The sequence below is a fragment of the Copadichromis virginalis genome, linkage group LG23 (assembly GCF_057382275.1).
Source record: "Copadichromis virginalis isolate Kocher_CV1m ecotype Utaka linkage group LG23, C_Virginalis_male_GT1.1, whole genome shotgun sequence".
NCBI classification, from domain to species: Eukaryota; Metazoa; Chordata; class Actinopteri; order Cichliformes; family Cichlidae; genus Copadichromis; species Copadichromis virginalis.
In genome coordinates this window covers 16,443,337-16,457,499 of record NC_140639.1, presented here as the reverse complement: position 1 = coordinate 16,457,499, position 14,163 = coordinate 16,443,337, and the positions used below count along the sequence as shown (strand labels likewise).

General features: G+C 39.5%; 1 protein-coding gene across 1 annotated transcript in view; it reads left to right on the top strand.

The window, feature by feature from the left end:
* Positions 1-14,163, top strand: part of naaladl2 (N-acetylated alpha-linked acidic dipeptidase like 2) — a 472,039-nt gene that overhangs the window by 291,830 nt on the left and 166,046 nt on the right. Inside the window, exon 10 of the mRNA XM_085449971.1 lies at positions 8,683-8,775. Within this exon, the coding sequence (XP_085306097.1) occupies positions 8,683-8,775 (93 nt within the window). The remainder of the gene's footprint in view (positions 1-8,682; positions 8,776-14,163) is intronic.

Genomic DNA, 14,163 nt, shown 5'->3' with positions numbered 1-14,163 from the left:
GAGACCAAGGATCTTGTCACAGGAGCTTTGGTTGTGTATTTAGTTACATTTCATTTCACTTCCCATTAGGTTTGGTTTAGGGTTAGGGTTTAGATGGCAAAAGCACTTAACAAGGTTTAGGAAAGGATTGCAGTACGTTATCCCCGTCGGCAACTCAGCCATGAGTGATACCAGAGGAGACCCAGAGTGTTCAAATGCAGTTCCAAGGATCCTGAACAAGTGTGGAATTAGTTGGTGTAAAACAATTTCACAAGCACAAACAATCTGATTACAGTTTAGTTTTGAGCAGTATCGGTGGCACTGGTAATCTTTCCCAACTACAGACAGAGCCAGACTAGCCTTGCCGCTAAGGTAATTTAGATTTTGTATTTCGAGTATAGACATGGCAGTGCTACTAACTGTCTCGACCAACTTGAAATAGAATAAAGTCGTATATGCTGTTTTAAAAGGTAATGTTCTACATGTGTTTGAAGTCTTCATGAACCTTTGATCATACAGAAGCTACATTTTGTGGGGAAAGTAAAAGTATGCACAGGTTGAGCACATTGGTTCCTTTAACCTCCTAGGACCTGGCGTCCACATATGTGGACATCACATTTTGGGTTATTTAGACCAAAATACTCAATTTTGATCTACAAGGGCCTGAGATCCACTTACAAGGGCATTATACTGCTACTGTTCTATCAAATTTTTAAAGAATATCCTCATGTGGCTCTCATTTTTCTTAAAAACAAAAATAACGTAAAAAAAATATATATATATCTGGTAATTCTTTGTATTTACATTCATCGAGCCCCAATATGCCCAAATATCAAAGAGAAATTAAAAATGCATGTCGTGAAGGAGTTTGGGTCTTAGGAGGTTAATTTCATTTACAAAGGTAAACCTCTGGGAGAAAGCTCTGCCTTGGTTTGAACCCAGGACTCTTTTCCTCTGAGGAAACAGCTCTTACCACTAAAACAACATGCTGCTTTTTATTCTGCCATACTGCTTGTGATAGGGAATTCATACAATCCTCCAGGATAAAATGGTGCTAAATAGCTTAGCTCTGTTGGTGACATCACAGTGTATTTGAGTTTTATATTTGCTGAAATCAGGACACATTCTGTGGGGAAAAGGGCATTTCCATTTCATTTAGCCCTTGGAAGTCAAACATGTACTATTGTCCCTTTAAATATTTTCATCAACTCTCAAAACTTAACTTAGAGTCACCTCTTACCTGTAGAAGCAGCCGTATCTGTAAACCCATTCATCATGAGGGGAATTACTCTATGACAAATCTCTCTCCCTACTCTCTGTGCGTTTGCAGATTGAATACACAAACGGTCCACATGTTCCATCCCTCCTCTTTAGCCATAGTCATTTGTGCCAATGTCAAAAGTGATAAATGGGTTATGTGGTGCCTATGAGAGAAAGCAGTGAATTTTTATAATGTATTAAACAGGAGCGAGAGGGCAAGCAGACAGGCAGGGAGGGAGGGATGGAGGACAGGAGTGAAACTGGAAAAGTGGGCTGTCATGCTGTAGTGCTGTAGGCAGGGGACCTCTGTCACACACAGTTTGAGCCCCAGCTCGCATCTTTGCTGGCACTTCTTCTGTATTTCCCTCAGATATCCAGCCATCAGCCCCCCAAGAGCTCACAGCCATCCAGCAAGGCAGCTGAGCTGGCAGACACAATATCTAGTGACTGCTCTGTCAAATGCATCATATGGCCATCTGTGTGTGCTTTTAAGTGTGGTCTTTTTGCCTTTCTTACAAGAGCCAGTTGCACTTTAAGACTATCACATGAAAGTCTTCGAAGGTCATGTTATGTTTCACATTTTTATGTATTGTTGCTGTTTGTTGATAGAGCTGTAAATACAAAAACATCATAATCATAAAAATAATAATCTCCAATCTAGCATAAACTGAAATTGGAACTTTGAGCTGACAATTTATTATTATTAAATTTTTAGTCTGTGCAAAATCCCATTTAGTTTTCTATTATTACTTTAATATGTGACTTTCCTTACATACTCCCCTATTAACACTCTCTCACTGTCCCATATATGATGAAAATGCCTAAAATAAGGTACTTTTTTAAGCGGCTCTATGCAATATTGTTTATATCTGCCTTTCTTTACCTTTACTTTCCAACTGGTTGAGATTGATGCAAGTGCATGCACACACATTCCCTAGTCATCTACCCTCACATCATGATTTCGTGTAAAACCGCTACCCTGCCTTAACATGAAGTCTTAACCCTCAAACAGCCCTGCAAGACGTGTTAGCAACTAGAGACAAGCAAATGTTCTCACTTTCCACACATCGTGTCTCTCTCTCAAAGAATCCAACACCAATGTGTCCTTGTAAAGATACACATAGAAGTAAACACAAATGAACCCAGACACACCAGAGTGCACAAAAACACAAATGGACTCTATTGTAATTACTTTAATGCCACTCTAACCAACCGCTCTATGAGAGGGCTTGACAGAGCAGTCTAACGGTGTGTTCACACCGAACGCGATGGGCGCGTGAAAAAAGCCCCAAAGGCCCCTAACTTGACGCGTGCACATTCGCACCTCTACGCGTGTCCAAGAAAAATCCATCGCGCCCCAAAATATCATATTTTAACGCGCGTGAACCGGAAATGTGGGAGGGATGTGGGAGGAAGTTTTGCAAGACCGGTATCTTTGCAAGATGGCAGCTGTCGAGCTAGCGCTTGAAGAGAGAGTCTCCCTTCTCTATTTACTGTGGAGAGCAGAGTAGCGGCGTAAAGGACATCCTCGCCGTACCTGGGTCCATCAGGTCCTCCAGAGGCGTGAGCAGTTTGGTGAGTTTCACCACTTGCTCCAGGAGCTGCGCCTGGATGACGGCCGATTCCAGCGCTATCACCGTCATTCACTCGGCCAGTTTGAGGACCTGCTGTCCCGCGTCGGTCCCAGAATCGCCCGCCTAGACACCAACTACAGGCGCTCAATCCCACCTGCAGAGCGCCTGTCCGTCTGCCTGAGGTTAGTAAAAGTATTTAATACGGTAGTCCTTTATTGATACCTGTGCTAATATATGCTAAACCATCCATTTATACACTGCTAACATGGATGTGCTATGCTAACAGTGAATGCTCTCGGTGTTTACTGAAAGCAAACTGTGGTACAGAGACGACTGTTTATAATATTTCTAGTGATACTCAGAAGCTCTCATCAAGTCCCGATTTAATTCGATTTATGCTGTTATCAGTGTTTGCGATGATAGCATGGCTGTGGTGTCACATCAATGTATGCGCTCGGTGTTTGCTGATATCAAACTGTAGCATTAGGACCACTGAGTTAACCTTTGTAGTGATACTCACTCCTTTTTATTTAGACCTGGTTTAATTCTGGGATAGTTGAATATTTGTATATAATCCCTGCAGCTGTCAGACTCTATAGCAGGGGTCACAGCCTTTATTAAAACAGAGTTAGATAAAACTGTGAACAGTTTGGTTCATCTCTAGTTACATGGTTCTATCTTGATAAGCTGTCTTATCACAGATTAATTTTTCAAAAATATTAATGATTTAAGCAAGGAAAGGGCTACATGTCAACACACAACTCTTTATATCTATTAATGTCTTACTTCATTCCTACCTGATTGACATGTTTAGGAATTATGAGTGATTGGCTCACTGTAGTTGTGAAAGTTGCTACCAATCAAATTATGATATGTTAAAGTTAAAATAAAACACAACTGTTTTAGATATTATCTAATATACATTTTGTAATTATCCTTATAATTACAAAATGTTTTATGTAAGATTTAAGTTTTGTGATTTAAATCTGACATCACCAAAGTATTTTGGAATTTGAATAATGTATTTTGTAACTGCAGTACACATAATACTGATTTTGAACAATTTTGTCCAGGTTCCTTGTCACCGGGGACTCCTTCAGCACCAAGCGTTCAGTTTCAGAGTCGGTGTGTCCACGGTGAGCCAGATCACCCCCCAGGCAGCGACGTCCATCTGGGACTGTCTAGTGGACGACTTCATGGCTGTGCCTTCACCTGGAGACTGGCGGTCCATCACAGAGGGACTCCAGGAGCGCTGGAACTTCCCTCTGTGCTGTGCAGCTCTGGATGGGAAGCACGTCCAGACAAAGGCACCCCATATATCATATAGGAGACACACACATTGATATACACTAAATATTTATTTCATTTCTTTTTTGTGGTGCCCAAATTTATGCACCTGCTTGATTTTGTTTAAATAATTATTGCACACTTTCTGTAAATCCAGTAAACTTCTTTTCACTTCTCAAATATCACTGTGTGTGTCTCCTGTATGATATTTAACTGACATTTTTTATTGTAACAACCAACGATTTATACAGGAAAATGATGTCTATTAACAAGGTTGCCCAAACTTTTGCATCCCACTGTATCAGTATATTTTGTCATTAGTATAATATGAAATAAATTCTACATGTGTAAAGTCGTGTGCCAACATTTGCTGTGTAGTAGAACTGAGACATTAGTCATTATAAAAATTTATTTGAAATAATATTAAAATTCTCACACAGAAATACATTAAACATAAATATATAAAATATAAGTATTTACAGAGAGACAGGAATAAAAAGGACCAGCTGCTCTCCAGAGCAGGAACCAGGCTGAGGAGGAAATGCTCCATTGGAGACTGGTGTGGACTCTTCAGGGACACCAGGGTGGCCAGCTCCACCACCGATGGACCGTCCTGGTCCCTCATCTGGTCCCTCATCTGCCTCGGAGCCGTCCTCCCCTGTGGGCCTGTAAAACAGCACAAAACGCAAAGAAATGAGAAGGCTGCTACTAGATTTTAATTTCAACATTGAAAAAAACAAACAAATCAAAAACAGGATATAATCAGATTGGTTGTAGATCTTTAGTAAAGGTGATCACAAGGCAATCCCACCGACTAAAAAGGTATCAGTGCTTGCTCTACATACCTGTGGGTGCAGCAGCAGGAGCTCAGGGACTGGGGAGCCAGGAGAAGCAACAGGGGATGCTCTGCTTCAGAATCAGTTGGTTCTATCAATACAGTATTAAATGTTAACAGGTTGAATATAATAATCATAGAGTAGACAGTGGTCCCTCATTTATTGCAGCAGGGGTTCTCAGAATAACTAGCCCCTGGCCACGCACTTTATACACTGTTTTCCACACACACACATGAACATTGGTCACAGTTCTCACAATTGATTCTCAAAGTGCAAACCTTTGTAGATTGCAAAACGTAAAAGTATTATTATGCCGCGGTTTGTCTTCATCTGCCTGCCACTTTCGTGCGCCTTTTTCCCTCGCGGTGCAGGTGTCTATTTCCGAATGAGGCTCATAGTTATGGGTGTTTTTGTGCTGTTTTTTCTATTGGACGTGATGGTTATCAAAACCAAACATGATAAATTTGGCAAGTGCAGGAGACACGACACGGAGCAGATTTGTCAATCAGGCTGCAGAATGCAATGCTGTCCGGTGCAAGAAAAAGAAAAAGAAAATTAAAAAAAAGAGGCAGTGACGGATGAACAGCGGGACCACTGTGAGCTGTTTATTAATAAACAATAAAATATATTCTTAAATGACAACATGCCTAAAAGCAGAACGGTATTTGTACGTCAGTGGGAAAATAGCGGTGGCTTGCTAGCTTTTGTGCGGCTTCCCCGGGTCAGTGAAAACTTTAGAGAAAACTTAAGAGAAATGAATGAACTTACCAGGTTGCCCGATCTCTTTACATATCTTCCTCCAAGCTCGGTCCTTTATATTCCTGTCTCGGTCCAGAAAGTAGAGATGGACCGATCCGATATTAGGTATCGGTCCGATACTGACCTAAATTACTGGATCGGATATCGGAGAAAAATAAAAAATGTAATCCGATCCATTAAATATCACGAAAGCACCTCACAAAACTTGCAACACGCCGTAACTCACCTCAGAACGTTAGCACGTTGGAGCAGTATGCATCACGTGATAGAGCGGCTGTGGCATGCGGGACCTGTCGGTGGTCTGGATAGCATTTGGAGCTTCGCTAGCAACCCAGCATTTCATCTCTGACAAAGTTATCCCGAGAGAAGTAAAGCAAGTGTGTAAGTCCATCTCTGAATGTAAAGCATTCCTGCGTTAAGCTTAACAAGCGATATATGGAGCGACTGCCTCTCTCTAGTTTGTTTTTGGCCCACTTTGCACCAGAAAGAGTAAACCAGCGGCTGAACAACAGCAGCACGTTTAAGCTTGATCAGCTGTTGTTAGAATGTATTTAATGTTACTTTCTACTCGAGGATCTTTTTCTACGTAGCTGACGCTGGTAACTGTGCAGGGGCGGATCTAGCAAAGTTTAGCCAGGGGGGCCGATAGGGCATTAACAGGGAAAAGGGGGCACAAAGACATACTTTTCTTTCTTATTCTCATTTAAAATGTCAAGCTTTTAATAAATAATTATCTGACACCCAAAGTTTTAATTTGATGTAAAATGAATAGAAGTCAATTACTGTATATAGTAACTATTAAGTCTAATATATATACCCTAGTAAGCTATAGTACTTTTTCCCTTTGGGAAGGTACCATCTGTGCAGTCTGCAATTTTGTTGAAGAAAGATGTTGAATCTATTTAATATTTCTTGAAAAATAATTGATTTCTGTGCATTTTTTTCACACTGCATCAAATTAAGGTTGATTACGTCGATTAAGCATCATGAGGTGGAGCGTGAGGGGTGGTTCCCTATTTTTTATTTTTTTATTTTTGTTGTTGCTGGGAGTTGGAACCCTGTTAGTTAGGTTGCTTAATATTTATGCTAAGTACTCTTTAAAATACCAGAATAGGGAGGATGGTGTAGGTTTAAGTTTATTAGATTGATCAGTATTGCTGAACTATGAAATATTTTTTTTTGCATACAGGTATAACAGAATAGCTTTAGTGTAGTTGTTGTTTTAAACTTGAGTATGAACTTATACAAAATGCAGCAAGATATTTAAAAAACAGTTTTGTTGATTAAAAAACACTATATCGGATTCATATCGGTATCGGCAGATATCCAAATTTATGATATCGGTATCGGTATCGGACATAAAAAAGTGGTATCGTGCCATCTCTACCAGAAAGCAGCTGGTGTCGTATGGCTCCGGGTTGTTTGCTACGGCATTGATTAGCCTTCCTTCTATTGAAGAATAAAGGGCTTTGGCTGGATCTGCCCCTTTGAACTAGGTAACAGCCACGTCAGGCTGATTGGTTGTCGCAGCGCGATTTGACGCTGGAGTTCAGATTTTTCCAACTCGAGCGGGGGACGCGAAACGCGTGTATGCACAAAATGCAACACATAAACTCACGCGCGTGGTTTTTTTCGCGAGTCAAACGCCTGAAACGCGCTACACTCACGCGCGTTTCAGGCGTTTTCGCGACGCAAATCTGCTTCCGAATTTTCGCGGGAGCCGCAATCGCGGGTCAGCGCGCCTTTCCATTGACTTTACATGTAAGCCTGACGCTCTGCCTGCTTCTATCGCATTCGGTGTGAACACACCGTAACAGATGAACAGTAGTAGTTTAATGCATTCTGATCTCCAGTTTCCTGAAGATTGTGTGTTTCCTTCCCTTCTGACAACCATCAAGAGTTTAACCCTTGGAAAACAACTTAACAATTTTAGGACACCTGTAAAGTGGAGTGATGAAGTACTTAAAGGTTCAAGTGATATTTCACTTTGACCGCACTCTGAGAGTGCAGTTTGTCCAATCAGATGAATTATTTGGAACTGCCAATGCACAAAAGGATAATTTCAACAATTGTGACTAAAGTCTAAAAACTATTGGTGGGACACTGGTGAAGAACGAGGATGACTATCTGAATGTATACGATGTGGAGCAAAAACAAAAAAAATCTAGGAGAGGAGAAGAAAAAAGAGAAAACATTGTCAAGGAATGTAATTAATACATCAGTTCCTCCACAAGGTGTTAGATGTGTAATTGCTAAAAAGAAATATGAACCTAAAGGTAGATAAAATGTCATAAAATCTAACTGCTGATTGGTAGGTGGTTTGTTTCATTGTGTTCACTCTGAATTTGAAGGCTGTTTTTAACCTAAGCAATAGCTATAGGATATACTAACCACAACGTTCATTTGATTTAATTTATTTTACGTCAGTCTACTTTGTTTTTGGTTTTTAGCTTGAAAATGTAATTAAAGTCAATTCAGTTCAGTTCAAATCAGTTCGGTCCAAGGAGCTTTCTTTCCAAGCCTTTTAGACTACCACGGCCTGAATGACTGAGAACCTGCACAGTCAATTCTATTCTATTTAATTTATATAGTTCCAAATCACAAATCAGTCACCTCAATATGACTGCAAGGTTACTGTTTATATTCCAAGTTTAAAAAAAAAAAAAAAAAAACACAATAATACAGAGAAACCCCAACAATCATGCAACCTCTTATGAGCACTTGGCGACAGTGGGCAGGAAAACTTACCATTTAACAGGAAGAAACCTACAGAGATTAATAATAACGAACTCCAGAGTGGTAATATCCCCCATGGCACATTTGATTTAGAACAGAGCATTCAAACCAGGTTCTGTCTATGTAAATATATTTTCTTTTTGCTGAGTGAAAACTTATGAATGAAAATCTCCCAGTATCGTCACACTATGAATCAATAATAATTCAGAATTACTCATCTTACAATTTGTCTTTTTCTTTCTTTTTCCTAGAGCGCAAGAAGATAACCCTGACAATTGGAAACCAGTTTTCGTACAAGAAAATTTACAACGTTGTGGGATATCTGAAGGGAAAGAGGAACCCAGGTTTGTACAAAGCCACTGCAGATTTGCCTTAAAGTTAAAACACAATCTCAGCATTTTTCTGTCTCTATCTTTGCTTTTAGCTACATTTGTATTCTTTCCTGTTTCGTTAACAGAAAAGGTAATGATTTCTTGATGATGCTTGTATTACTTAGCTCTGCTGCAACATAATGCACTTAGTCCCCAAATATGGCTTTCATTCCTCAACTCAATCTGTCTGTGCTTGGCTTTAAACAAGCAGTAGAAATCATAAAAAAAAGATTAAAGGAGAAATTTGGAAACATCTGTATTCTCTTACTGGCAGAAAATTCCATGATAATATCAACACCACTTTCATAGCCATCATAAATGAGGCTACAAACAGTGCATGTTAGTTCAGTTTGCCACTAATCCTGTAAATGGGGAAGCAGTTTCTGCTTCCCACCATCAATGCTATCCACATCTGTGTCTCAGCAGAAGAGCAAATTATAGAAACTAAGCACATTCTGTGCTACAGAAATATTCTCACTGGTGGTTAAATGAGACAACCACAATGACTTCTCTTAAAGTGCTCTTGAGCAACTGAACCACTGGGTATTTAGACAAGACTAGCACTTTGTAGCAGTGACATAACATGAACCACTGGCTTCTGATACATAAGATAATAATAATCATTTATATTACCTTTCCATGTGAAATTAACCGTTTTGATGACTAAAATAACCAGATGACATCACCTTTAATGCAAACACAATTAAACTCAAATTGAATTATATGGCTGCCATAACAAATATTTTATATTAGTGAGGAAAATATTCTTTTTTTAAATTCTTTAATAAACTGTGGCATTGCCTATTATTTTCCTTGCATACAGCACTTCTATCCACATGTAGTGAGCACAGGGATCACAATAATGCATGACTTTCTCACTTAGAAGTGTTGTTTTAGAACTATTAGAATCTATTAGATTCTAATAGTTCTAGGTATTTACATTACTTTTAATTAGTTTTGATTATAACATTATTTCAGATCCATCTAAATTTAGGTTACATTTCACCTGAAAAGTGATTCTTATAAACACATATTAAGGTTCAGAAGATGCAGGTGCACGTTTTTTATGGATACATTAGATCAAAACACAATAATAGAAGCTTTAACTTGATTTGATCACACTTTCATTTTCATCCCGTGAATCCAAAGGTGGTTAAGCTCTGATAAGTAGACATTAACCACCTTAATGTTGACTAAAGTAGACATTAACTGCCTTTTGCTCTCTTAATGTCAACCATCGTGTTTCTTAAATGTCTGCCATTTGCATCTATTTATTTCAAAAAGTTGCCCATTGATGTTGGCAAAGACTTTTGAAAATGGACCATTGGAGACGTATCTTTTTTTTCTGTTTCCATTTACAAGGCTTTGTTAACTCTGCCCATTTCAAACATGCTGTATGCTGTGGTCTTTTAATATTTAAATGTCAACCCTGGCTCTTTCTTCTTAGCTAAAACTACCCCTATCCTTTTTTAAATTGTCTCTTTATCTTGCCCTTGCCTCATCCACACAGCCTTCCTCCAATGTCACGCTACTGTACCTGTCCTGCCCAGTCAGTAGTGGAAAATTATCTTGCTGATTTACAGTGTAATATTAAGCAGGCATAATGGCCCACTAAAGCAGATAATATGGGTCACAAATCTCTGGAAGGAGTGATGCTTTAACTGGTTGTGGGGGTTTCATCATATGTCTGTTCCACACTTAACTCTAAACAGACTGAATATTCATGCATGATGGCAATGGGTAATTCTGAATGACTCTTTGCTGTTTTTCTTAAATAATGCTGTACGCAGCTACAGCTAGCAGCATAACAAATCTGCCAAACAGGCACACTGTAACATCAAAGCAGCCCTGTAGTTTGAGCCAGTGTGGTTCAACACAAGTGTTACATGAATACTCCAGGGACATAACTGTTTATATTCTAATAATAGCTCAGTGAAATGAATTCATAGATTTAGATTTGTATATAATTATAGTATAAAGCTGGTTCAAACTGTTTCGAACGCAACAAAAATGTAGAAAGTCTATCAACTGCTCACTAATAGCACATTTTATGATTATTCTTCCATTATTTTATTTGGTTGCCTTCCTGGACAATGTTGGGAGAATCAGTTTCAGGCATTGTCCAAAGTTGCCCTTTCTTATATGCAGCCCCAAGCAAACATGTTGGAAATGGCGACTTCAAAATGTGCTGTGCTTCAAATATTCAGTTTGACACCTTTTTACATATAGGTGCAGACAACATGGATTTTGTACTAGGCACTTGAGTGGTTAAAGACTGCATCAGACATCTGCATTCACATGCATTCAACTAGCTAAGGCTGGGAAGCTTGGTTAAAAAGCTGCATCCATACACTATATGGCTACATCACAGAGTCCAGTGCCTTAGTGCCTACAGTGTGCTAAGTAACATAGCAAAAATAAGCATTTAAATAAAGCACTAGAACTGGAGCAGGGATTACCTGCATGGACTGTTACAACAGTACATATGTCTTTGCAGCAATCCATATTACTTGTCAGAAAATAACATTAAAACATTTTCCAAAAAGCACCAACATCAGACACATGGTTAAGAGGAGCCTTATCGGCATCACCTGCCACTTAAATCAGTCGTGTCTGTGATTTTTTTTTTTGTCCATCATGCACATAAAAAGGTTTATTTCTGCTGTAAAGTTTGGGTTTACGTAGGAGTCTTATAACATTGCACTCACTTTGTGAAGACGTTCTTATTCTAAAGAACTGCAGCTTTTTTGTTTGCTTATTTGTTTGTTGTGTGACAAAAGTGTCACACATTTGTACTAATTAGTGTCTCATCCAGTTACTATGAAGCCGGGCTTTGAACAGCTATCATGACTTTATACTTTTTACTGTTAATCTAAAGGCAAAATATGACCAAATAATCAGAATCAGAATACTTTATTGATCCCTGGGGGAAATTATTTTTTGTATAAATAAATATAATTTAATATAATTCTTTTTGTATAAATAAAACATAAAGTCCAAATTGCCATGGTGTGAATGTGCGAGTGAATGTGAGTGCGAATGGTTGTCTGTCCCTGTGTGTTGGCCCTGCGACAGACTGGCGACCTGTCCAGGGTGTACCCCGCCTCTCGCCCTATGACAGCTGGGATAGGCTCCAGCGCCCCCCGCGACCCTGAAAAGGATAAGCGAATGGATGGATGGATAAAACGTAAAGTATAGTCATAGAAATATTAGCTTATGCCCACGATCCTCAGTTAAAAGCCCGAAGCTATACAATTCCAACACAATCCTGAAATAAATAAATAAAACTCATGCATATGAAATATGAGATAAAGAACTTGAGTGGCCACCTAATCTCAAGATACCTACATTGCTAAATTGCTAATGTAGAAAACTCCATCCATCCATTCTCTTCCACTTATCGTTGTCAGGGTCGCGGGGGGCTGTAGCCTATCTCAGCTATCAAAGGGTGAGAGGTAGGGTACACCCTGGACAGGTCGAGAGTCTGTCACAGGTCTAATACATATAGACAAACAACCATTCTCGCTCACATTCACACCTAGGGGCAATTTGGAATTACCAAATGACCTAACCCCACTAACTGCATGTTTTTGGACTGTGGGTAGAAGCCAGAGTACCCAGAGAAAACCTACGCAAACACAGGGAGAACATGCAAAGGCCCACACAGAAAGGCCCTGGCCAGGTGGTGGAATCAAACTCTGGACCTTCCTGCTGTGAGGCAACAGTCCTAATCACTCTGCCACCATGTCGCCAATGTAGAAAAATTCCTCGCAAATTTCAAAACTGTAGCAAATGTTAGAGGACTTCTACCAAGAATCAATTGCACCAAAAAACAAAATAAAACATGGTTGGTAGCTCATGTATTTATGCAAGTGAAAACATTCCTCCATTGACTTACTGCACTAAACTACAGTTAGTTTCAGCTGAACCAATAATAATTTGTCCTAGCCTAAGGGCATCACGTCTATGTTATTTTATGTTATTTTCAGTCTGTGTTTATTAATTAGGGTTTCTTATGAAAAATTAATTTAGCTTTTGATATATTAATCTCCTCCTCCCTCTATACATACCCATGAACAAAGTAAATTACACTTTCACGTATGAGTGATTTAAAGTACTTTACGCTAATCGCTGTTCATAAGATTCACCCAGGAAGCTCCACATAATGTAATAATATGTTGTCATGGGCTAAGCTAGCAGGCTTCTCTAAGCACCTCTTTTCTCAGACAGAGTCATCAGTGCTCTGTGTTGCAGTTGTGAGGTTTGCTCTGTTCTTCTTGTTGCCTGCAGGAGTTCTGCTTTGTGCATCCATACTCATCTCTCTGTCTTTGTAGAAAATGCAAAGCATACAAAGAAGCCTGAAGCATTCATGTGTGAATGCAAGTGACTTTCTTACCTCGGTAAACCACAGGAAGACACTGTGTGAATGCCTTTATGCTACTATTATTAAGTCACATCATTTGTACATATTCATTTTAAAACCCCTTTCTCGGTTTAGCTATATAATGTGCTGTGTATCTGATTTCTTGAAATAATCCCTGCTGTCTATAATTTAACACAAAAAGATGGAGAGACATATTTGGGCCTTTTACCAACAAGTATCTGCACATTAGCATAAGAAATGTCACCCTTCAGTCAAATTTCTTCCTATACAAAATCCTTAAAAGCCATGTTTCTCAGTTCAGCAGTTTAGTTCTTATAGTAATTAAGGACAGTTTGGTGATTTGAATTTGATGTGCCTGTTGTGGTTCCATGGGTCATGCAAACTTATGTAACTCTTCCCCTTTATTCTAGAGATTCTGAGTTCTGCTTCAACCTTCTGAGTCATCTTAAGGCTGGCAAAACAAAATTACCCCTATTAGGCACCAATACCCGAGTAGCTGCAGCTACCTGCATGAGCTTCAGCAATGGATGTGTGGAACATGGTCCACTGGGGACTCAGTGCAGGTAGTGTCCCCACTCTCCCTGAGTCTGGTGATGGGCAAGGGGCTGTATCTCCCTGGTTCACTGCCTATACATTGAGGTTTTTCCCAGTGGATGAGAGGCTTGGTAACCCTTGCCTTCGGATCAGGGGAACAGGTCCTGACCGTAATATGTGCCTATGTGACGAATGACAGCCATTTTGAGTCAATAGGTGAGGTGCCGGAGAGGGCTCCAATAGGCAGTCTACTTTAAATACAACCAACTCTAAATGGATAGCCACTGAAGGAAAAAAGGTCAAAAAGGATGATGGGATTTAAATATTACCCAGATGGAGACCTGTTTAAAGTACAGTGTGTGTGTGTGTGTGTGTGTGTGTGTGTGAGTGAGAGAGAGAGAGAGAGAGAGAGAGAGAGAGAGAGAGAGTTTGTTTATGAGCAG